This window comes from Odocoileus virginianus, chromosome 31, assembly GCF_023699985.2.
Source record: "Odocoileus virginianus isolate 20LAN1187 ecotype Illinois chromosome 31, Ovbor_1.2, whole genome shotgun sequence".
Lineage (NCBI taxonomy): Eukaryota > Metazoa > Chordata > Mammalia > Artiodactyla > Cervidae > Odocoileus > Odocoileus virginianus.
In genome coordinates this window covers 40485078-40508214 of record NC_069704.1, presented here as the reverse complement: position 1 = coordinate 40508214, position 23137 = coordinate 40485078, and the positions used below count along the sequence as shown (strand labels likewise).

The window sequence follows — 23137 nt, the reverse complement described above, 5'->3', positions numbered from 1 at the left end:
CATGATATGCCAGGTACTATTCTAAGCAGTTCCCATTTAATCTTTTTAAAAAAAAATATTTATTTAATTTATTTTTGACTGTGCTGGGTCTTTGTTGTTGCTTGGGTTTTTCTCTAGTTCTGGAGAGTGGGGGCTACTCTTCATTATGAAGCCTGGGCCCTAGGGAACTCGGGCTTCAGCAGTTACGGTTCCTGGGTTCTAGAACACAGACTTGGTAGTTGTGGTGCATGGGCTTAGTTGCTCCAAGACACATGGGATCTTCCCAGATCAGGGATCAAACCTGTGTCTCCTGCATTGGCAGGCAGATTCTTAACCATTGAGCCACCAGGGAAGCACCCCCCTCCCCTTACCCGTTTAATCTTCACAACAACCCTACAAGGTAGGCACTGTTATTATTATCCACATGAAGTACAGTCAGTAAGTAGTGAAATGGAGATTCCAACGTGGGCAACCTGACCTGTGGCCGCATTGGGGTGAAAGGAGGGGCAGCACATGACCAGGCACCTAACAAAAAGTTGACATTCAGCCTCAGCCTCAGCCTGGGAGCTTTTATGTGCTTCCTCCATTTTGGGGTGACCAGCAGGTGGCAGCACCTGGAAGGGTGAGGGGAAAGGGCAGATCCCAAGTTGGCATGGGAGACCTTTAGGAATCAGACAGCCCAGATATGGAGGAAAGCAAGAACAAACGAGGGCGTGGAGGAAGTCTCGCCAAGGGTCCAGAGGAGGAGAGACTGAGCCTCAGGCCCACACTGGAGCTGCTACGGCCAATGCTTTAGTTCCATCTGCAGCATGAGTCTCTCGGCTTGCTTTCATGGTGCCTGCTGTGGGCTTTTTTTTTTTTTTTTCTCCTCCACTCTGGGAGAATGACTAACTTTAAGGACTAAAAAAAAAAGTGTTTTGATTACACTGCCTTTTTACCAACTGGGAGCATTAGTCACCGTGGATTGCTGCAGATAACGGGGAAGGCAAGCAGCATCCCCCTCCTCCCCCTCCTGCTCCCTGATTAGCTCACAGAAGCCAGGGAGGAGATGCGAGTTACAGAGAGAGAGAGCACCAGGAGGGAAAACAGTCCCCTGGGACCACACGCCCCAGGCATCAGTCCAAGGGGTGCTAGGTCACGCCTGGGCAGCCCCCAGTGGCTTACCCCACGGTAGCAGGAGCCCACTGGAAAGAGAACTGGTGGGAGGGGCACTGAGCCCATGGTTCCCCTCAGTCCATGTTGGCGTTGGGTGACCTGTTCCTCCGAATAGGTCCACCAAGATCAAGTCAGAGGAAGTCCCTGAAGATGTAGCTCCCAGGATGGAGCATTGGCTGTCAAGGATGAGGGACAGCATGGTGGAGTTGTGATGGCTGTGATGTGGGGCTGGTACCCAGGCTGTGGTGGGGCTAAGGACTGCCATGGTCTGGGGTCCTCAGGGCTCGGACTGGGCTTGCAAAGTTCTTGCAGGTGGTGATGGTACCCACTTTCCAAGCCCCACTCTTCAGCATGCTCCCTTCCTCTCCATCCCCAAGGGGGAGGTATCTAGTACTTTGGCCTCACCCTTCTACCCAAGTGGCCTTCTTGGCACCCGCTGTGGTACTGGTGGAGCAGGAAAGCTAAGGCATTCTCCCAGTCTGGCCTGTTTGCCAGGGTGCCAGAGATGGGAGCTCTGTGCCTGGTTGGAGACAGGAAGTAGCGAGGGATAGCGCTCTGCTGCGTCAGGGACAGGCTGGCCCTGCAAATCCTGTTCTCTGGGCCCAGCACTGCAGCCTGTTCCCCCCACGGTGTTGCGCCACCTGGGGAAGAAGTCAGTTCTCTGAGTGACCCTAGTAGGCCGCTCACGGATGTCTGTGTGAAGAATTCCAAGAATCAGGACGAATTAGCACTGGACTCTAACAGTAAAAAAAAAAAAAAAAGCAACAGATTTACTTCTCCATCTCCCAAGATCTAGGCACTTCATCTTGATTTTGCTGATTCTCTTTTAAAACAAAACATTTATGAATAAACAACCAGGTCCTACTATATAGCACAGGTGGCTATATTCAATATCTTGTGATAAACCATAATGGAAAAGAGTATTTTAAAAAAAAGAATATATATATGTGTATAAGTGTTAGTCGCTCAGTCGTGCCCAACTCCTTGTGCCCCTATGGACCGCAGCCCACCAGGCTCCTCTGTCCATGAGATTTTCCAGGCAAGGATACTGGAGTGGGTTGCCATTTCCTTCTCCAGGGGATCTTCCCAACCCAGGGATCAAACCCGGGTCTCCTGCACTGCAGGCAGACTCTACCAACTGAGCTACAAGGGAAGCTCATGTATGTGTATATCTGAGTCACTTTGCTGTGTGGCAGAGATCAGCTCAACATGGTAAATCAGCTATGCTCCAATAAAAAATTCAGCAAAAAAAATCCACAGGTGTCCTGTGTTCACCGATCTCAAGAAGCATATATATACATATATACATATGACATATATGCTATGTATGTATGTGGCACCTTAGAGCAAATGGGACTGAAAGAGGAAGAAGGCCAGGTTTTCTCACTCTCGGCCCCCAGAGCCATCGCTGCAGTTGGGGATGCTTGGGTGCTGGGGTCACTGTGTGGTTTGTCCCATCAGCCCTGGCCTGTCTCTTCAGGCTTTGCTCTTCTCAGTGTCTTACCACTGGCCTCTAAGTGCTGCCCAGCCCCATTCTCTGCCCTCTGAAGTTCGCCATAATAATAACTACCACTGGCATTTATTGATACTGGGTTAAGCATTTGGCATGCATTAGACAGCGTCTCTTTCACAGTAACGTGATAAGGCAGCTCCTCTGATTATCTTCTTTTCATCAATGAGGAAACCGAGGCTGAACCTATTCCCCAAGGTCAAAGTGTCGGTCAAACGAGAACAACAGGTCGTTTTAAGTCCTGTTTGTGGAAAAGTAGCAGGAGGGCAGGGAGCCGGCATTTATGGAGGACTCAGTCTCACATGTCTCCTTAGGCTCCGCCGTGAAGGACAGTGAGGCTTGAAGGGCTTGATCACAGGAAAGTCTTGCTGAAGGTCACACGGAAGTCCTAGCTGCAAAGCATGTTCTCCAGCCACGCATTGTCCAGGGGTCAGCTTACAGCCTGGGGAGGGGTGCTCACTGGGGGCAGTATGTGGGGGGGGATATTCTTGGAGTTGATTGTGGGTGATGGAGTGGCCTCTGCACTTTTGCCCCCTGGCTGGGATGGCTACCTGTTCCCAGCTGAAGCCACAGGGCATCCCAGGAGGGCACAGCCCCCAGGAAAGCATGGCTTTCCTGGGAAATCCTTGCAGGTCCTGTGGGTGGTGAGGAGCAGATCTGGGGAGTGGGGTGGGGAGGACTGCCCCAGTCTGACCTCGCTCCAGGCCTGGCTGCCCAGTGTCCACCCCCTGCTGCTGTGGCCGAGACAGCCCCCAGACACCGGCAGAGCAGGTGGCAATTATCCTGGGGCACTGATTACACCACAGGGCTGGTCAGAGCCCCAAATAGCCCAGCAGCGCAGCCTGGCATAGGGAGTGGGGGGAGGAGGGTCCCACTGGGGGTGAAGGGGCAGGACCGAGAGGGTGCACGGGGCGGATGTGTTCGGAAGGACTTGGGGAGTGGAGGAGGAGTCCACCACATCAAGGCTTCTGCCTTTCGGGCAGGCAAGGGCTCTCAAAGGAAGGAATGAGTCCCCATTGCCGCAGGGCGACCCAGAGGGATTAGATAGGGCAGACATCATTACTCCAGGATAAATCTGGTCACACTGAGAAGGTGGTACCCAGCATGAGCAGGGATGTCAAGGGCGGCGCATAGCTGTAGAGGAAGAACTAGTGATGCCCCCGAGTCCTGGCCAGTGGCGCCTCTGGACTGATCAGGAAAGCGTCCCCAAAGAAGGCATGTGGGGAGGGCAGGGAGACTAAGTGAGTATGAGGAGGGGATTGGGGGCACACCCCCCCCAAACCCTGCAGAGCTAGGACAAGGTCTGTGTGCAATACAGGTCTTAGATCCTCCTGCGGCCACCCCTTGCCTCACATGGAACTGCAACTTCCTGGGCCCCACGGACCCTCCCCCAGGGTGGTCTTCAACCAGAAGTAAAGGCAGGTGGATGTGGGTGTGGGGGGCTGGAGTCTGGGAGCTGGACTGGAACCTTTGGGTTGGGGCACCCTCCAAGACGAGGCTCTTCAACCCCTCTGTGTCTAACTGCCCTCCTTCTACCAAAGCCACAGCCTCTGGACTTCTCTGAGGTGTCACAGAAGACTTCAGACCTTTGGGGCCAGCATCTCTTCACAGCAAGGGCTGAGGGATAGGGCAGTGGGGGCAAACCCAGTTTCTTAAGCAAGCCATGGGAAAGTCAGGGGCTGGACCCCGAGGGCGCTCTGATGCAGTGAGTGGCAGGGTTCCTCCGGGGCCTCTCTGATCTGCCTCCCACAACCCTGGACATGGCATCTTTAGAGGCTTGGATGGTGCAACTGTATGAGTGCCCAGAATGATTGAACTGGAGGAGGTATATTGCATGAAAATGAAATAGAAAAAGAGAAATATATTCCCCAGCATGGACCCCATTTTCCTTCTTGTGTAAATATAGATGCCTTTGTGTTGATCCCTCTGCGCCGCTACTACTTTGAGAGTCCGAAACCACAGCAGCCTCCAATCTGGTCCGCCGGGGTTGTGGGGGTGAAGAAGTGGGGGTTGAGTTGTTGGCCCCTCCCCCACACCCAAGAGCTACAGCAGAGGACAGAATTCTTCCAGATATTTGCCACTTTGGGGTCAAGGCCTCAAGGTTGGGCAGAAAACTGGTTTCCTGAAGTCCCTGATAGTTTTTTTGACGGGGGGAGGTGAGGTGTGGTGGTCTCCTGGACCCACCATGCCCAGCCTCGGGGCTCCTTCACTCCAACCTGTGGGACCCAGCACCTGCCCGAAAGCCACCTGTGAGTGCACCAGACCCAGGTCAGAGAAGGAGGTTGTCAGTGGCTCCAAACCACTGCTCTCAGGAACTCTGCTGCTAATCCAAATAAGATAGGGAAAAGGCAGTGGGAGGAAATGATAGTTTCATGGTTATTTTCAGAAAGGAAACAAAAAAAAAAATGCAAACAGGAGCACACCCTGCATTTTGGTACAAAATCTAGGAGTCTTGGGGAAAAGAACCTAGAGTTCTTCCTTCTTGTCCTTTCACCAGATGCTGGGGAGGGGCTTCCTCAGGCTGGTGGGGACCTCGAGTTGCTTTTTCTCAGGGGGAAAGGAAGTTGAGGGGCCTGCAAGGACCCCCTCGGATGAAGGCAGGGCGAGAGAAGCTGAGGTGTCTCTGTCTTGGGGGCAGACAGGGGCCCACCCTTTTGAGGGTGGAGTTGGAGGGGATGCGGTGGAGGAGCAAGCAGAGAACTGGGAAATTCTGGAGCTGAAGCTTGTAGAGTGCAGTGGCGTGTGTAGGATTGGTGGGTTGGGAGGGCGTGTTCTTGGAGCACACAGCAGAGAGAGAAATCGAGAAGAGGGAGGGAGGGCAGGAGAGACTGCTTGCGGGACAATGGAGTGGGGCAACTGTGAACTAGTGTGCAGAGCAAGCGTACAAAGATGAGAGCCGTGCCCCCACGGATGCACACAGAAGGGACTGCTGAGGGCCCCGCCAGATGCCGTGTGAACAGAAAGCAGAACCCTCTTCTTGTTCCCAGAGGGAAACTAGGCCTTGCTTTGTAACCTCTGGGTTTCCCTAGATGAGGTTGGGGCAGTGCAGAGGGAGGTGGTGACCTGAGCCTCTGCGGGGAGGCTGGCAGGTCTGGAGGCCTGTTCTCAGAGATTTTATGGGGTTTGGAGATTCCTATAAGAAAATCATCGGGGACTGGAGGGTAGGGATTGTGGTTGGGAGAGAGCTAGTCCCCAGAGCAAGGGGCAAAGTGAGCTAAGACACCCAAATGGATGCAGAAGAGGTGTTGTTCTCAGTGTAGGGGTAAGAAAGAGCTGAGAAGGAGCAGACTTAAGAGAACCAAAGAGGACCTCGGGAAATGGGCTGGCCAGTGTCCTGCCTGAGGCAGGCAAGGTATCATTATCCTCATTTCAGAGATGTGTCATCTGAGGCCCAGAGAGTTGTTAGTTGCTGTGTCCAAGTTGCCCTGAATACTTGGAGGAGGTACTGCCAGGGGAGATGGGCAGGAAGAATACTCAGACAAGATACTAGGCGGTTCAGTGGGTGATGAGGGCAGTTCATGGGGCTGACCTAGGAAGGCCCACCAGGTACCGTGCCAGGGAAGACAAAGTTAGGCTGAATCTCAGGGAAATCCTTGTCCTGGGAGGCCTCTTCTACTTTCATGGAAAGGATGTGTCTTCCCTCCCAGCCTGCTAAACCAGACCAAGCCCTGGAACCTGGGAGGGTTGGGGAGGAGATGGAGGTAATGACTCAACCCATCCGACACAGGCTTGACCCAGGGGTGGTTGGGAAAACCAGCAGACGCTCCAGTGGGGTGAGGGGTTGGAATAAATAGGTGATGTTGGAGATAAGGGAGAGAGGGTGTGCCAGCCCAGCCCGGCCGGGAGGGGCTGCTGGCAGTCTGCTGAGGAGGGTGGGGAGGAGAACACTTGGATTTTGGGGTTCAGAAGAAGGAATGAGGTTCCAGAAGCTCCTGGGAGGCCTTTCCTGGGACAAGGTCCCGGTGGCAGAGGCTCAGGTGGTGGCTTTGGGGCTAAAAACACAGCCATGATACACACCGAGGAAACCAGATCTGAGAGACACGTGCACCCCAATGTTCATCGCAGCACTGTTTATAATAGCCAGGACATGGAAGCAACCTAGATGCCCATCAGCAGAAAAATGGATGAGGAAGCTGTGGTACATATACACCATGGAATATTACTCAGCCATTAAAAAGAATTCATTTGAATCAGTTCTAATGAGATGGATGAAACTGGAGCCCATTATACAGAGTGAAGTAAGCCAGAAAGATAAAGACCATTACAGTATACTAACACATATATATGCAATTTAGAAAGATGGTAACGATAACCCTATATGCAAAACAGAAAAAGAGACTCAGATGTATAGAACAGACTTGTGGACTCTGTGGGAGAAGGCGAGGGTGGGATGTTTCAAGAGAACAGCATCGAAACATGTATATTATCTAGGGTGAAACAGATCACCAGCCCAGGTTGGATGCATGAGACAAGTGCTCGGGCCTGGTGCACTGGGAAGACCCAGAGGGATCGGGGGGAGAGGGAGGTGGGAGGGGGGACCGGGATGGGGAATACATGTAAATCCATGGCTAATTCATTTCAATGTATGACAAAAACCACTGCAATGATGTAAAGTAATTAGCCTCCAACTAATAAAAATAAATGGAAAAAAAAAAAACAAAACCCAGCCATGGAGGACTCCCAGCAGTGCGAGTCTTCAGGATGGAGACCCACAGGCAGAGCTCTTGAGCCCTCCTGCTCCCTCATCAGGGCAGTGGCTCCCTCCGGAACCGGCCACCTTCTGGGGCCTCCTAGTCCACAGGTGGGAGGCTGAACCATTCACGCATCTCAGGCCTCTCTGAGAGCGTTTAGACTGACTGGGACCCCAAACCAGGGGATCTCACCCCATACCAGTTTCTATGCACTTTGCAGGCAAATAAGGGGGACAAAGGGTTTCCTAGGTGGCACTAGTGGTAAAGAACCCGCCTGCCAATGCAGGAGACGCAGGAGACACGGACTCGATCCCTTGTGGGGAAAATCCCCTGGTGGAGGGCATGGCAACCCATTCCAGTATTCTTGCCTGGAGAATCCCATGGACAGAGAAGCCTGGTGGGTGACAGCCCATAGGGTCACACAAAGTCGGACATGACTGAAACGACTTAGCAAGCCCACAGGGGGAAAAGGGTTAAGGAACACATTCCCCAAACAATCACAGCCTCAGAACATTCCCCCATCACAGATTCAGGCCAGAAGGAACTATAGTCAGGGAACAGAGGCCCCAGGGAGCCAGAGCAGGGCTGGAGAGAGGCTGGAGCTTTTGAGCAGAAGGAAGCAGGATCATTAAGCTAGGGCCCAGTAGGACAAGAGCAGCGGCCTCTCCCTCAACCTGCCGTGGCCCGGCCCTGGCTCAGCTCCCCCTGCTGAGATAGAGGGCTGGGTCTTGTGTGGACCCATAAGACCCAGCCTGCTGTTCCCAGAACATCACAGCTGGAGGTGATGTGTGGATCCACTACCAGCACCACTCACTTTCCTGATCAGACTGTAAGACCCAGAGGGGGACTGTGACTTTGCAAACATCATACAGTTTTGTCCTAATCTCAGAGTCAATACCAGTAACCAGATCTTCTCACTTCTGATGCAGTGGGACCCAGAGGTGAACAATGGTTTGATGATACAGATTCTCAATGGATGTAGATTTCAGCACCCCACAACCCAGAAGGTACAGTTTCTAACTGTGAAGCAGGGACCATACCTGAGCTTGTCAACTGGACCCTGTATGGTTTTTTTCACATGATCTAGTAGGAAGAATTCAGACCTAGCTCCTAGATCTCTTGGGAACATCTGCCCAGAATATTCACCTGTAGAAGAAGAAGAGCATCCCCCAGCAGTCTTCTTCAAGCTTTTGGGACAGAAGAGCTCCTTTTCACAATTTTATAATGCCGCAGATCCGCTCAACAGCCTGGTGGAGAGTAGGGGCATTAACCCCATTGTACAGATGGGAAAACAGAGACTCAGCCAAGTTGTGAGGTTGACATATGGTCTAACACAGAAAGGCAGTGCTGGGGCTGAAGCTATGCCTTTGGTCCTTTTTAAAAATTCTTACCAATCTTTAAATTTTGTTTTTCTATTTGTTCTCTTGACATATGTCTTTTTCTATAAGAATAGTAAATTCTCAGTGCTTATAATACTCTAAAGTATCTGAAAGTTCAAGTTGTTAATAATTTTTCTTTCAAAATTTTTTGGCATTTTTTTTTTTCTTTATTGGAGTGCCTTTGGTCTTTTGGCTGAGAGATCTGAGCTCTTCCAACAGCAGCAAAGGAGAAGCAGGTGGGTGGACTGATGGGGGGAAGGCAGAGGTCTGTCCATGCTTGGAATTGTGGAAGTGTGTTAGTCGCTCAGTAGTGTCCAAATCTTTTGCTACCCCATGAGCTGTAGCCTGCCAGGCTCCTCTATCCATGGGATTCTCCAGTCAAGAATACTGGAGTGGGTTGCCATGCCTTCTTCCAGGGGATCTTACCAACCCAGGGATTGAACCTGAGTCTCCCACATTGCAGGCACATTCTTTACCATCTAAGCCACCAGGGAAGCCCCTGGAATTGTAGAAGCAGACTCTGAGCGTCAGCAGAAAGAGGGCATGGGGTGGCCTTGACTCCCAGCTGACCATCTCAGGCCCTGGGCTGAGAAACAGCTGAGGAGGAGGGCAGAAAGGATGCTCTGCATGGACCAAGAAGAATCTGAAGATGGAGTCCCCATCCTAACCCCTCCCCAAGCCCCAGAAAAGTCTGCCCTGTAGGAAAAAGCAACCAGAATGTAACACAGGGAAGTGTCATCTGGGTTGGACAACCTCCACCAAGCCAGCTGGGCCCGCTCCAGATATGCCAAGCTGCTGTGTTGTTTTCTGGGGCCTGTGGGCCACCGGGATGTTCTCTTTCTTCTTCGGGAAAAGGACAAGAGAGTGAGCAGGCCTATAGGCCACCAGGTGAACATCCCAGGTAGATCCACTCCACCTAGAGCCCAGTGGGATAATTCACAAGAGAATTTAGCACACTTGACAGGTAGTTAAGTTCCTGGTGACTTTGGGGCTTCATTATTATTGTGGGGTCTGGAGAGGATGCTCTAAGTTCCCCCAGAAAGCTTCCCTCACCCCACCCCCACCTCTCCCACCTCCCATGGGACTATGATTTAGATGCCTTCCTATCAGGCATTACCATCACATGACATGTGTGCCAAGACGCTTCAGTCATGTCTGACTGCGAGCCTGTAGACTAGCCCACCAGGCTCCTCTGTCCATGGGATTTTCTAGGCAAGAATGCTGGAGTGGGTTGCCATGCCCTCCTCCAGGGGATTGAACCCGTGTCTTTTATGTCTTCTGCATTAGCAGGCAGGTTCTTTACCACGAATGCCACCTGGAAGGCACATGTGAAAAGAGGCCCAATTTACGGAAATGGTCTGTTTACCTGGCTGCCTTTCCCTTGAGAGAATGAAGATCCTCGAGGACAGAAACTTTGTCCTGTGCTTGTTTGTCTTTGCACTGCTGCTGCCCCTCCCCTCCGATGGGCAGCACTGGATCTGCTTTGATACGGTTTCACTAAATTAATGGATAAATTAATTAGATGCAAAGAAGCTCTGGATGATGCCAAGTTGCCACAGAAAGACGGAGATTGATGGGAGCTTTTGGAAAGACATGAAGTGGAAGACCCAAAAAAAGGCAAGGGAAGACATTTTTTCTTCTCCAGAATGAAACTGCTCAGATGAGTGTATAGAAATGATGCTCCAAGATTTGCAAAAATCCAGGGAAATGGAGCTTGTAGCCAGGAAGACTGCACATTAAGTGATTTCAGGAATGTTCCATCTTACAAGATGAGGGCTGAGACGGGATAAGAATATGACCCTCTTGGAGAAAAGCGGCCATCCACCAGCTCTTTGCCAAGGCAGGAAACATGGCCAATCCAGCCACAGATGAAGGAGGCGGCTGCCTTTGCATCAGTTCCTCAGAGATGAGGCCAAGGGAAATTCCCATTCTGAGGCTGGACAGCAGGAAGAGTCATCCATCTTATTAGGGACTTGGCATCCAGGCAAAGGGCAACAGGAGGAGAAAGGGTTTTCAGGCTGTGGTTCTCAAAGGAGGCAGCTCTGTCTCTCCTTGGACAATCTGGAGTCTAGGAATCATCGGTGGCCTCTGAGAGGATGTGGAAGAAGGGTAAGGAAGACGGCAGTAAGGGGGTGAGGAGGCCAAGCAGACGAAGGGGGTTGAAGGGTGAAAGGAGAGGTAGCATGGGGAGAGAGAGGGGGCCCCAGGCACAGACCAGTGTTCTCCCCAGAGGCTTGGTGGGGACGGGGCTCTCTCTGACCATCAGTCTTCAGAACGGGTTTGCTTTCTCTGTGATCTGGTCCCCACACTAACTCTCTGACTTCTTCCTATGGCTGACTCCTTCCCTGGCTTCTTTCCAGTCACTCTGGCTCCATGTGATTCCTTTAATACTCCAAGAATACCATCATCAGGACCTTTACATTTGCCATCCCATCTGCCCAGAGAGCTAAGGCCCAGAGGTCCCTGTGTGGCCAGCTCCATCATTTCCTGCATCTGTGCACAAAGGCCCCTTCCCTGTTTGGTTGTCCTGGACCACCCTATAGTATATTTTAAAAAATATATTTATTTATTTTTGGCTATGTCAAGTCTTAGTTGCAGCTTGAGGAATCTTTCATCGCAGCATGCAGTCTCTCTAGTTGTGGAGCAAGGGCTCAGTAAGCCCCATGTGGCACGTGGGGTCTTAGTTCCCCAACCAGGGATCTCCTGCATTGAAAGGCAGATTCTTTACTACTGGACCACCAGGGAAGTCCTGCACCCTAAATAGTATTGTAATCAGCTCCCCAACATTTGTCCTTCTTCTTACTCTTCTCTGTGACACATATCACAATCTGACACAACACGTTTGTGTCAAAAACTTGTTTGTTTGTTTGTTTTTTACCTGCTTCTTCCCTGGAGAAGAGAATCTTTGAGAATAGAGGGACTTTTTCTTTCGTTCACAGCTATATCCTTCCACAAGTATTTATTAAATAAATGAAGCAATTAGCACCCTTTTATGGGACCATCTGCTGAGAGTCTGGATCTGAAATCCTGACTCTGCCTTTACTGGATATATATGACCTTGGACAAATCATGACCTCCACACTTCAAAAGAAGTGTGTTAGACTAAATAGCCTCTCAAAGTCCCTTTGTTTTTTTGTTGTTTAGTTGATAAGTCATGTCCAACCCCATGGACAGTAGCCCGCCATGTTCCTCTGTCCATGGGATTTCCCAGGTGAGAATCGTGGAGCAGGTTGCCATTTCTTTCTCCAAAGTCTCTTATGACTCTACAAACCTAGGGGAACCCGCCCAAGGGGGTGGGGTGAGATAAAGGCCCTAGCAACCCTGATTCTCTCAAGAACCTCACTGTCATTAAAGCCCTGGATGTCACGTCTGTTCCCAAACTAGGGTGGGGCAGGGGCAGCACCAACAGCCCTGGGGCTGGAAGCTGGAACTGGCTAGAAGGCTGAGGTCAAGGACTGATGACTAGGAACAAGTCTCAGATCCAGGGTGAGGGATAGTCGGGGAAGAGCTGGGGCTGCTGCGTTTTATTTAAATCCCTGATAAGGATCAGGAAGCAGGCAACAACCTGATGACACATTAATTAACTTTGCAGATGATACTGGATCAGGAAGGTGTTACATCCACCCATCTAAGTGAGAGAGACAAAAGGACCAGGGAAGGGGTCAGGAACCAGGGCAGGAAATGGCAACAATAAGCAGCAACTGCAGCCAAGAGGGGCCAGGACTCGTGTCCTCTGGGTGGATTGGGGGGTGGGGTGGAGAGGACCCATTTTCAGAATACAGATGTCCAGTGGATGGCTGGGGTCGGGAGTGGCTCCGAGGACTGCACGTTCCTCTGGCTGTGTTTGGATCCATGTACTGATCCCTGGTGGAGCCAGATGCCTCTTTCTCGCATCTGGATTTGGAGGATGGGGAAAGAGGGCAGGGCAAGGAGCAAGCAAGATAAGGAGCATTTATGTTGCACCCACACTGAGTCAGGCATCATACACATCACCTCACTTGAACCCCACAACAGTAATGATCAGACAGGAGGAAAATGATGTCCAGAGAGACTAAGAAACATGTTGACAGTCACAATGCAAGAAAGTGGCAGAGCTGGGTTCAGATCAAGGATGGATGATGACTCCAAAACAAGTTAAGGGCCCCAAGGGCACAGCTGGAGTAGCTGCTTGGTTATCAAACTGCCTCTCAATTTTCAGGACGGAGACCTGAGTAACAAGTGCCCCCAAGTAAGCTTTCCTTAGCTCCCGAGGGTCATACAGGAGCAGGAAAATTTTCTTTCCTGCTCAGAGGGCCTGACCTTCCAAAGCAGTAGGGAAAAGGGAACAAGGAAGAATGGAAGACTTTTAGGTGCCTAGACCACCTGGATGGGCAAGGTGCTCAGGAGTAAAAGTGCCAGAGCTCTTGCAGCCTGTTGTTGAGAAGAAGTCAACGTTCCTGGAGGCCCAGTTCTGTTCTTGTCACTAATCTCTCTCCCTTCCGTGGAGACAGGGACCTAATGACTTCTGGGTAAGTGGTCACCTCCCTGAGGTGGACCAGAACGCGGGTCTGCAGGTAAGGGTAACTTCCCTCATGGAGGACTGGGCTGTCCCCAGCCTCGGCAGTGTCAGACATTTCTTCTCCTGCAGGGAGCTGAGAAATGAAAGCATTCTTGAGCCTCTCACTAGAAACCCAGTGGGTGACCCCAGAGGGGACTCAAGTCTGTTGTTGGCTGGATCAGAAAAGAGCACCGGCTTCTGGCTGGGTGTGATACCACTGTGAACAGTCCAAGGTGTAGATGACGGCAGGTCCTGGGTAGGCCTCATGGGAGACCACTTGGAGGGCTGGTGATCATGCTCCACACAAACAAGAGAACATAACTGGAGTAATGATGGCATTAGAGGGCTACAGAGTCTTGAAGACCCCTAGGAATGGATGAAGGAGGAGACCATTAGAGCAGGGTGGGGTGCCTGAGATCAAGTAATGACATTCCAAAAGCCCAGAGATTGTGTTTATCCTTTGTCCAGAGACCTTGAGAGCACAGCAGGATCTCAGTAAGCCACCCCATATTCTGCTGAGTAGCCAGCACCATCTAGAACACTGTATTCTCTAATTCTTGTTTGCCACTTTGTGGCCATGATCTGTTTACATTACCTCCTTAGTAAGATTGCTCAGAAACCTTGCTTCTCACCACCTGTATGTTTGTCAGAGAGGAAGACACAGTTTTTTCATGCCCATTAGGGGGCTGAGGAGCAGTGTGTCCCTGGTGGCCTGCAGGGGTGGTGGTGGCAGGGAAAACCCTAATTCCAGAGCCCAGATGAAGGATGGTGATTGAGGATCCCATGCAGGAGGTTCAGAGCCTGCTCCCTTCCTGCCTGGGCATGAACCGTTAGAGACTCTAGTGCAAACTGGGGAGCGCCCCACGGCACGGCCCCCAACCCTGTCCCCACCTCTGCTGTTGCAGGGGATAGTGAAAATGGTCACCGTGGAAAATACTAGAGATGGCTGGCATGGATGGGGACTTTCTAGCAAAAGGAGCAGTGAAATTTCAAGAGCTAGGATGCTGGGAGAAGCTGATGAGGCCACACATGTTCCATGCCTCATAGATGACAGAGGGGGAGTGACGGTGTGCCCTCAGCGCTGACCCAGGTACTGCTGGGACCAAAGAGCTCCAAGGGTCACTCAGAACTATCCCCTTCTTCTGGGGAGTGCACTCCTCCCCACACAAAGAGTGGGTGTGCTAAAAGGAGCCACTAGTGATAGATTTAGGATTACGACCTATTTTTAAAACCCCATGGCACCTTTTAGAAAGTCATTTTCCCCTAGTTGTTAAGATTTTTGCCAGTATGATTTCTAGTCTTTGGAATACACAGAGGCCTCCTACTTTCCCCAGGTTTATTGTTCCAGGACACAAGGGGAGCCAATGAAGGCCAGGAAAAGGCAGCTCACAACCCCTCTCCTACAGCAAGCAAATTCTGGTCTAGCAAAAGGGGATCAGGAATGAGTGGCCACACGTTATTGCCTACACTCACCAGAATCCACCTTCCTATTCCTTTTTATACACTTGTGAATAATACAGACACACACACACTGGGCCACTCACTCACCACCACCACCAAATAAAAATATAAGCTATTCCCTGCCCCCGGTTCTCACAAAGTATCGCCTCATTTGTACCCAATCCCAGTTCACTAAGTACAATTTTGTAGAGTCATTACTTTCAGTATACCACTCCAAGGGGTATGTATGTGTGTTGGGGGGCATCCTTTCATTCACCCCCAAACAACTTAGGGGTTTCCACACTCCCGGGCCTCTTCTTGGCAAAGCCTCCATGGATTGCTTCTCGTGATAGCCCCATCCAGAACTTTCCTCTCCCCTACCCTCACTTCACCCTTAAGTTTCAGGGTTGAATCTCCTCTCCCCACATTTACAAAACTCAGGCAGGTTGGGTTGGTGATATGATGCTATCTGGGGCAGCCTTATCTAGCAACAAAGTGTGAATCAGAGATTACACCACAGAGGGCTGGTGCCAGCCAGGCAGGCTGCCATATTGCCAAGTAACCCAGTGGTTGAACCAGGTTGGGTTGAGTAACACGCACCAATGGGAAGCCAGTTTATTAATCAAGCCGCGTAGTACACTGTTGACGAAACTGTCCCTCTGAACGCCGGGTCTGACTGGAGAAGGCGCAAGTAGGGCTGTGTGCTAACTGTGAAGAAACACGGTGACCTCTCTTCCACTGATAATGTTTACTTGAAAAACACATGGACATCTGAAAGGATTCATCCAGTTTAGCAAGGAGACGGACTATATTCTCCATCACTAGGACTTGTCAGCCATCTTGGATTCCTTGTGTTAAAAAAGAAGGATACCGCCTTACAGCTACACAAAGTTGCAGCTTGGAAGTTTCCAAGTTTCATGAGGCCAGCGAAGGGAATTCAAGATGGCAGCCAGTGACCTAGAACTGTGTGGGTGAGAACATGAGAGATTGCATACTGCATTCTCTTTATTGATCTCTCACATCAAAAACATTCTTTTCTAAGCCACAGCCCACCTCCTCCACCCAGGTCTGCTCTCAGCCTCCACCCAGGTCTGCTCTCAACCAGAAATACCACCCATATTTTTCACTCTGATGGGCCTGCATGGAGGGCAGGGGGCATGATAGAACGGTGTCCGAGCAGGGACATCACAATAACATTCTGTCACTGGACGGCTGGCCCAGTTGGCACCTCAGGTGGTGAGGCGCTGTTCCCAAGTCACAGTGTCATGGTACACTGACACAGCTCTGTATTGTACATCAAGCTCCTACATGTTGCTGAGGCAGGTAAGATACAAAACGCATGGCTAAGAAACCCAAGCGAGTGTTTCAGGGGGCAGGCAGGAGAGGGAGAGACTGATCTGTCCAGACTGTTCTGTAACAAGCCTCCCAAGGATAAAGGATTCTATAAACGAGGGGATGCAGGATGGAGCAGGATGGAGATGTGAACACAGGGCTGAAGTGGAGCTTACGTGTCTCTGCAAGAGAAGTGGTGAAAGCTCTGGGGCTGGCAAAGTCAGTTAAGGTAAAGCAAGGTTCCAGAGAAGCAAGCTCAGAGGGTAAGGAAAGCATTACTCCTATGGGAGATAGAAATTGTAAGATGGGAGGGATTACTGTTATAGAAAACATTCTCTGTATTTCTCCAAATTCCAGGGTTCTTTCTCTTCTAAGCATTGGATCCTTGGGTAGATAGACCTTTTCCAGGTCGCTATGAATAGTGGGACCGGGAGAACCCTGTCCAAGTAGGACTGAGTTGTAGAGCTTTTAAACCTGATTTTTCCCAATTATCTGACCACAAGAAGAGCTCTCCCTCTCTCTAGTGATCTTGCCAACCCTGAAGAACCCCTCTTAAATCTCTATCTGCTTTTCAGTAGCTTTAAAAGCTCCAACTAGAGCATGCCTGAGTGTGGCTGCAGACACTCACCCCCCAACCCTGGGTCCTGCTCTGGTGCTCACTGTTAGCACCAGAGAAGTAGATCCTAAACCAGGAGCTCCCCTCCCTTCTACCCTCAGATACCCATTGGAAACCAGAGAAAAAGAGTCCAGCCCAGACTCCCATGAGCTTATCTAATCTGTTCGTCTAATCTCTCTGGCAGTTTGAGGCTCTCAGAAGGGTGGAGGAGAAACCTTAGAACCACAGTGGAATTCTCTGAGAACCACAGTAAACACTCAACATGGACCTGGAAGCACCAGAACCCCACACAAAATTCTGACCACCTTCTAGTCACGCCAGACTCCCCCTTTCCACAGTAAAGGGTCTCAGAGAGAGAACCACAAAAACCAGGCAGAAGCACCACCTATCAAACCAACTACCAGCCAAAAACAAAACAAGACAAAAAAAGAAAAGAAAAGAAAAACAGGCCAAACCAAAACTTTATGCCATGAAAACAAGAAATAAAATAAGGAGATTTATAGGCCGGCTGATTGTCAGCAAACACAATATATTTACTGAATTAGCATTTGCTCACAGTGCAAATGGTACAACATGACACCATTTCAATCTTTCGGTTTTTAAAAATGCTGTTTCCATTAACTATATTATATTGGCATAACAATGTGACAAAGGAGCAAATGAAATGTTGGTGAAGAATTTCACCTTTTCACAATATCAAGCATATTTTTTTAACCTTAGTATAAGGTACTATAAATCCAAGAAATAAAAACATCCACAAAATATATTACATCTGGTTTGTCTTTTTCTAAGTACTCAACTTTATACAAAAGTCTTTCAAAAAATATCATCCCCCATAGGTTTTCCTGTTTAAAACCTGATTTTTTTTTCTCTCAGTTCACATATTTTAGAGTGCATTTTCTCTTTTTTTTCTCTTAAAACATGCAGACATATAAAAAATCTGGATAGCACAACCTTTTGGCAACAAAGTCATTTTTCTCTTAGTTTAGCTTAAATGTCTGAGAACAGTTTTATTAAAACAAAGGAAAACTCAGAATTATCATGCAGTGACATGCATAGATCAGAAGGAGCAAGGAAAAAATATTAAAGGGTATCTGATTCCTCCTTCCAGCTTTGAAGTGACCAAAATTTTTGTTTTTTTTAAATAATCATCACATTATAAAAAGTATTCTGCAAAATACTGTCTCTGCAAAGAAAGATTTTACCCTTCAGCTGAAAAAATATGGGCCCTCCTGGCAAACTTCATCCACTTCTCTCTCCTTCTACAAAAAATCCAAGTACCTGGAAATCCAGAATCCTCTTGCTCTATGATTTTTCCCCCCTTTCACTAGATTCCTTTTAGTATTATTTATCCACCACCAAAAAAACCCGGTGCTTTTTTCTTAAAAAAAAAAAAAAGTGGGAAACGCATAAAGTGACTTTAAAAACAGACATTCTGTAAACTCCAGACCTGTCTTCCTTCTCTCTGGGCAGCTTACTGACCCCAGGAGAAATAACGCTAACAGGGAACAGTACATTCAGGCAAGACTGCACTGGAAGCTGTGTCTCAGGCCAGCTTCCCTTCTACTCCACATCCAAAGAGTTCCCCCTGTGCGGAGGAGGCTGGGGAGGAGGGGGTGCCTGAGAAGAGGTGAGGTAGGGCAGGGAGAAGGTGAGACTGGGGTATGGAAGAGATGTGCCTCATTCATCAGCATGGATTAATGCAGACATCCCCATAACTTGAGGGAAATTTGGACACAGATGTGTGTCTATGTGTTTCTATGGATGCATATATACATACTCACATACACATACACACATAGGCAGATACAGTCTCATTGGTTACATTTTTTCATAAAAAATAAATCGTTTAAAGCTGTATATGCCTATAAATTCTCTTTATTCCCGTGCACTGCACTGGATTGCCAAGTACCTTAGAGATTTAATTTTGCTAGAAATACATACTGTGTGCAGGTTATACATATATGTGTATATATATATATATATATGTGTGTGTGGGTGTGAACACACACATATTTATACACATACATACCTACACACATGCCATTTACCTAAATTTGAATTCTACCTGTTGTATGGATGATGCCAAAGGTGAAAAAAAAAAAGGCTGCATTCCAATCAATGGTAGGAAGAGAAATGGGTACGTGAGTGAGAGAAAACAAAAAGATGGCGAAATGGGGTGGCTGGTTGAGGCCTGCCTTTTTGGAAAAAAGATTTGGAAAGAGATGGGAAAAAGCTTAGAGGGGAAAGGCGGGGGAAGGCAGAGGGAAAACTCAGACAGAGATTTTAAAAACTGGGGCCGAGGAAAACACATTTCTAAAAAGGCAGGTTCAAGGATGGCTGCTCCTTCTCCCCGCAGCTCAAACTGCCCTGAGGCCTTGAGAGGGAAGCGCTCGGAAAAAGAGGGATTCTGAGGGGCCAAACCCTAAGCGGCGGTAGCAGCACCGCGGCGGCGGCATCCGAGGCATTTCTGTAAGAAACATTATTTCTGAGCAGATGGAAGACCGTCTCGTCCCGCCACGCGCAGGCCCCCAGCCCGGGACGTTTCCCCAGCGGCCCGGGGACCCGAAGTGGGGAAGAGTTTAGGGTGGACACAGCCCAGTTCAGCTCAAGAGTCTCACACGCGCGCGCGCGCGCACACACACACAGAAACACACACACGCACACATAACACATACACACACGCGAGCACGCACACTCGCGCGCATCCCCGCACGCAGGCGCGCGTGCGTGCGGCGGGCAGCAAGCTCTGCGCTTTGGTGCGCTCCTTACCCCCTCCCCCTCTCGGGTCTTCGAGGGGGAATCGAGGGACACGTGGGGGGAACCGTGAGGTGCTTGGGTCCGGCGAGGCTTGGGCGGACCCCGCCTTCAGTCCCCGGCAGGTCCTTGGCCCGGCCCGGCGGCCCCTGGATCAAGACGATCCGAACTGAACAAAGCGGGCTAGACGCCACCTTTCCGCCCCCACGCCTTGGCTAAGGGGTGGGCATCGAGGGGAAGGCGCCTCTTGCCCTGGCCCCCGACCGTCGGCCGATGTGAAAGGGTGGAGACGGGGGACAGCGAAGGGAAACAAGGGGCCTTACGTCCATGGAGAGGCCAGGGCGCGGCCCCTGCGCCTCCGTAGCTAGCTTTTCGGCTGCGCATTCAGGCGAGCAGCCGGGAGACACTGAAGGGGAAAAGTGGGATCTGGGGGCCCGAGCCTCAGGCGCAGGTGGTGACCACAGGGGCCAGGGATACCGGGGCCGCCGAGGACGCAGAAGGCGCACCCCCCTTCTCCGCCTTCTTCTCCTTTTGCTTGAGGTGGATCTTGGCGTGGCGCTTGCGCTCGTCGCTGCGCGCAAACTTGCGCCCGCAGAACTCGCAGGCAAAGGGCTTCTCGCCCGTATGAGTGCGGATGTGAGTGGTAAGGTGGTCGCTGCGGCTGAAGCTCCGCATGCAGATCCTGCACTGGAAGGGCTTGTGGCCCGTGTGGATGCGCAGATGCCGGGTCAGCTCGTCCGAGCGGCTGAAGCGGCGGTCGCAGCCCTCCGCCGGGCACGCGTGTGGCCGCTCGTGGAGAGGGGTCTTGCTAGGTCGATTGGGGTACTTGCGAGGCCGTATGGGCTTGAGCGTGAGCGGCGGCTGGGGCAGGCTGCCAAAGCCCGGGTGGATCTGCTTGTCTTTGAATGCCTTGATGGTCTCCAGCGGGGTAATAGGGGGCGGGTTGACCCGGATGGGGTCCATGCCCTGGAAGGGCTTGTGCTCCGGCATGGAGCCCATGTCGTTGGGGTGGTGGTATAGATTGTAGTCGGGAATCATGGGGAAGAGGTTGCTGTCCAAGGCTGGTTTGGCCGACTGGTAATCCTGGGGGGAATAGGCGAGCCCGGGGTTGCCCTGGGGGTCGTGGAAAGACACAGGCTCCGAGTAGAGATCACTGCAGTTAGAATAGGGGGGCAGCGCCGGATACATGGCCTCCACGTCCCCCTGCGGCGGCTGCACCATGCTGGCCGTGGAGGTCTGCGTGCTGAGTGCCCCAGAGGCCGGGGGCACCCCCAAAATGCCGGCGCTCATGAGGCTAATGATGTTGTCCTGGCACCAGTTGGAAGGGGAGTCGAAGGCGAACTTTCCCAAGTAGGTCACGGTCTTGTTGCCGGGGGCTGGCTGGAAGGAGCCCGAATATGAGAGTTCCGGGTTGGGCTTCTCGTTGGTCAGACCGATGTCCATCACATTCTCTGCGGAGAGCGGGGGAGAGAGGGGAGGGGTGAGTGAAGCCGAGTCGGCTCCCGGGCCGGGGCGCCCAGGTCCTTGCCCAGGTGTGGAGGGTGCGGCCGCGTGGAGTGCGCAGCGGATGGGATAAGAGGAAAGAAAGCTGCGCCCAGCGCAAAGCGGGCGGTGCCGCGCTCCCGGGCGCAACCTGGATACAGCAAAATACTACGGATCGGGGTGTGGAGTGGCTGCTGCACACACACCGCACACGCCGTACACACACACTCCCGTAACACACACACACACACACACACACACACACACACACACACACAGGCGCGAGAGCGAGAAGCATTGTTGTTATTCCCGAGGTGGGGCGGGCAGGTAGCTGCAGCTACAGGTAGTTTCAGACCCGGAGCGCGCCGGGCTCTCGCTCTCCAGCGCACACAACTCGGCCCTCTTCCCCTAGCCCTGTCCGCGCCGGACCCCGCGCCCTTCCTGCCCCGACGAAGCACCCTGTGCGCACCGCGCCGGGGTAGCTGACCCGGAGCGCTCCGTCGCTTTGTCCTCGGCGCGTAGAGGGGTGCTGCCCGCAAAGGGAGCTCTCCCGCCGCCTACCCCAGCCCCAGCCTCCTCCGGGCCTAAAGGAGCTTTCGGCTCCTGCTGGAGGGGGAAAGCCCAGCCTCAGCTTAGCGAGAGTGGAGGGCGGCGGAAAACCGACCGGTGTCTCCACGGCGGGAGTGGCCGCTGTTCCCAAGCTCCTCGGTCCGTGGATCGCCCCCCGTGGCAGCCCCCGGGCGGGTGGATCCCCACCTTCTCCCCTCCCCGCCGTCCCCACACCCCCACGGCTTTGCTGAACGCCCTGGAAAGGCAGCGTCGCAGTACCTCTCCCACCGCGGGGACTCCACGCCGCACATGGCTCCATCCCGGGTGGGAGGCTGAGGGAGTAAGGGGGGAGAGCGCGGGTGAAAAGGGACGTTGGGCTCCTCCCGGGAAAGGGGGCGACGGCACTACGCCTTGCGCGCAGCCCGGCGATCGCGCCCCCTAAGTGGAGAACCCCAGAGCCGCTCGCACCTACCTCCCTTCGGTCGGCGGCTGCCCCCACCCGGAAGAAACGAAGCCTCTACCGTGGCGTCGCCAACCGAGCCTTCCCGATCGGGGAGGGCGGGAGGAGTGGGTGGGAAAAGCAACTCGCCCCCCGGAAAATTCCCAGCGCGCGGCCACCCCCCCATCTCTCTATCCATCCATCCATCTATCCATCCGTAGCTAGCTCGTTCCCTCCTCCTCTTCCTCTCTCCCTTTCCTTCCTCGCTGCCTCGCCGCCTCCCAGCCGCCCTTACCTGTAGCCATCTGATTGTAATGGGCTACCGAGTCGCTGCTGCCAGAAAAGAGGTTGAGCGCGCTGGGGATCTCCTCGGGGTACAGATTGTCAGGCAGTTGATTTAGCAAACTGCTCATGGTCACCGGCAGCTTCTCGGCGAGTTTGCCGGTCATAGCACTCCCGAGCTGCCGCCGCCGCCGCCGCCGCTCGCTCCTAACGCAGCTTCCAGGCAAGCGGCATCAGAGAGGCGATCGGTGGTGCAGGGGAAAAGCATGCGAGAGGGAAAGTTCGGGGGGAGGGGGGAGGGAAGAGGGGAAGGGGTGGGCTTGGGGAGGGGATCTCTTTTTTGAGGGGTGGGTGGGGGAGAGGGCAAAGGGTGGGTAATCCTCTTGGATGCCTCAGCTGGCGCCGTGGTAAGAGGCTGGGTCGTGGTGGTGGTGGTGGTGGGGGGGCGTGTGCGCGAGGTGGGTGGGGGCTGGGTTGGGGTGGGGTGGAGAGATCTTGGTCCAAGGGGGTCGCACGCGGCCTCAGTATTGATATCACCGACAGACGCGCGCCCGCGGCCCCCCCGCCCCCCGATCCGCCACCGCCACCGCCGCCACTGCCTCTGCCAGCCGCCTCTGCCGCTGCCGCTGCCGCTGCTACCGCCAGCACCAGCCCCGCCGCTTCCTAGCAAGCTCACTGCTGCCCAAAAGCTCCCAGCCAGGGAACTCCACCAGCCTATTTATCTGAGCCCCGGGAAAGCTCCGTGACGTAGCTGCCCATATATGGACAGACAAAGCCCAGCCGAAGGGGCGCGACGTCACAATGGAAGCTCCTCACAATGGAACATTAGAAAGCAGGAAGCGGGCCGCAGCCAACGTGCGGCGCCCGCACCGCTCGCGGATCTTAAAAAAAAGAGAGAGAAATAGAAGAAGGAAAGAAAATTCGAGAGGCGAGAGGAAAGAGGGATGTAACTGAAAGTGAAGCGTAAAGCGCGCAGCGCGGGGTCGAAA

The 23137-nt window shown here is 52.3% G+C and overlaps 1 protein-coding gene across 4 annotated transcripts; it reads right to left on the bottom strand.

Moving 5' to 3' along the window:
- Positions 1-17148: 17148 nt before the first annotated feature.
- EGR3 (early growth response 3) lies at positions 17149-23137 on the bottom strand. Of its 4 annotated transcripts, XM_020895241.2 has the most exons (3): positions 22162-22243; positions 21707-21759; positions 17149-20847 (listed from the first exon to the last, which is right to left on the bottom strand). In XM_020895241.2, the coding sequence occupies exons 2-3, from the start codon at positions 21744-21746 to the stop codon at positions 19838-19840; spliced, it is 1050 nt and encodes a 349-aa protein (XP_020750900.1). In that variant the 5' UTR covers positions 21747-21759; positions 22162-22243; the 3' UTR covers positions 17149-19837. The 4 variants fall into 4 exon arrangements, with proteins under 4 accessions (XP_020750900.1, XP_020750898.1, XP_020750901.2 ...); XM_020895239.2 differs by lacking the exon at positions 21707-21759 and having other exon boundaries at positions 22162-23137; XM_020895242.2 differs by lacking the exons at positions 21707-21759; positions 22162-22243 and adding an exon at positions 21900-22077.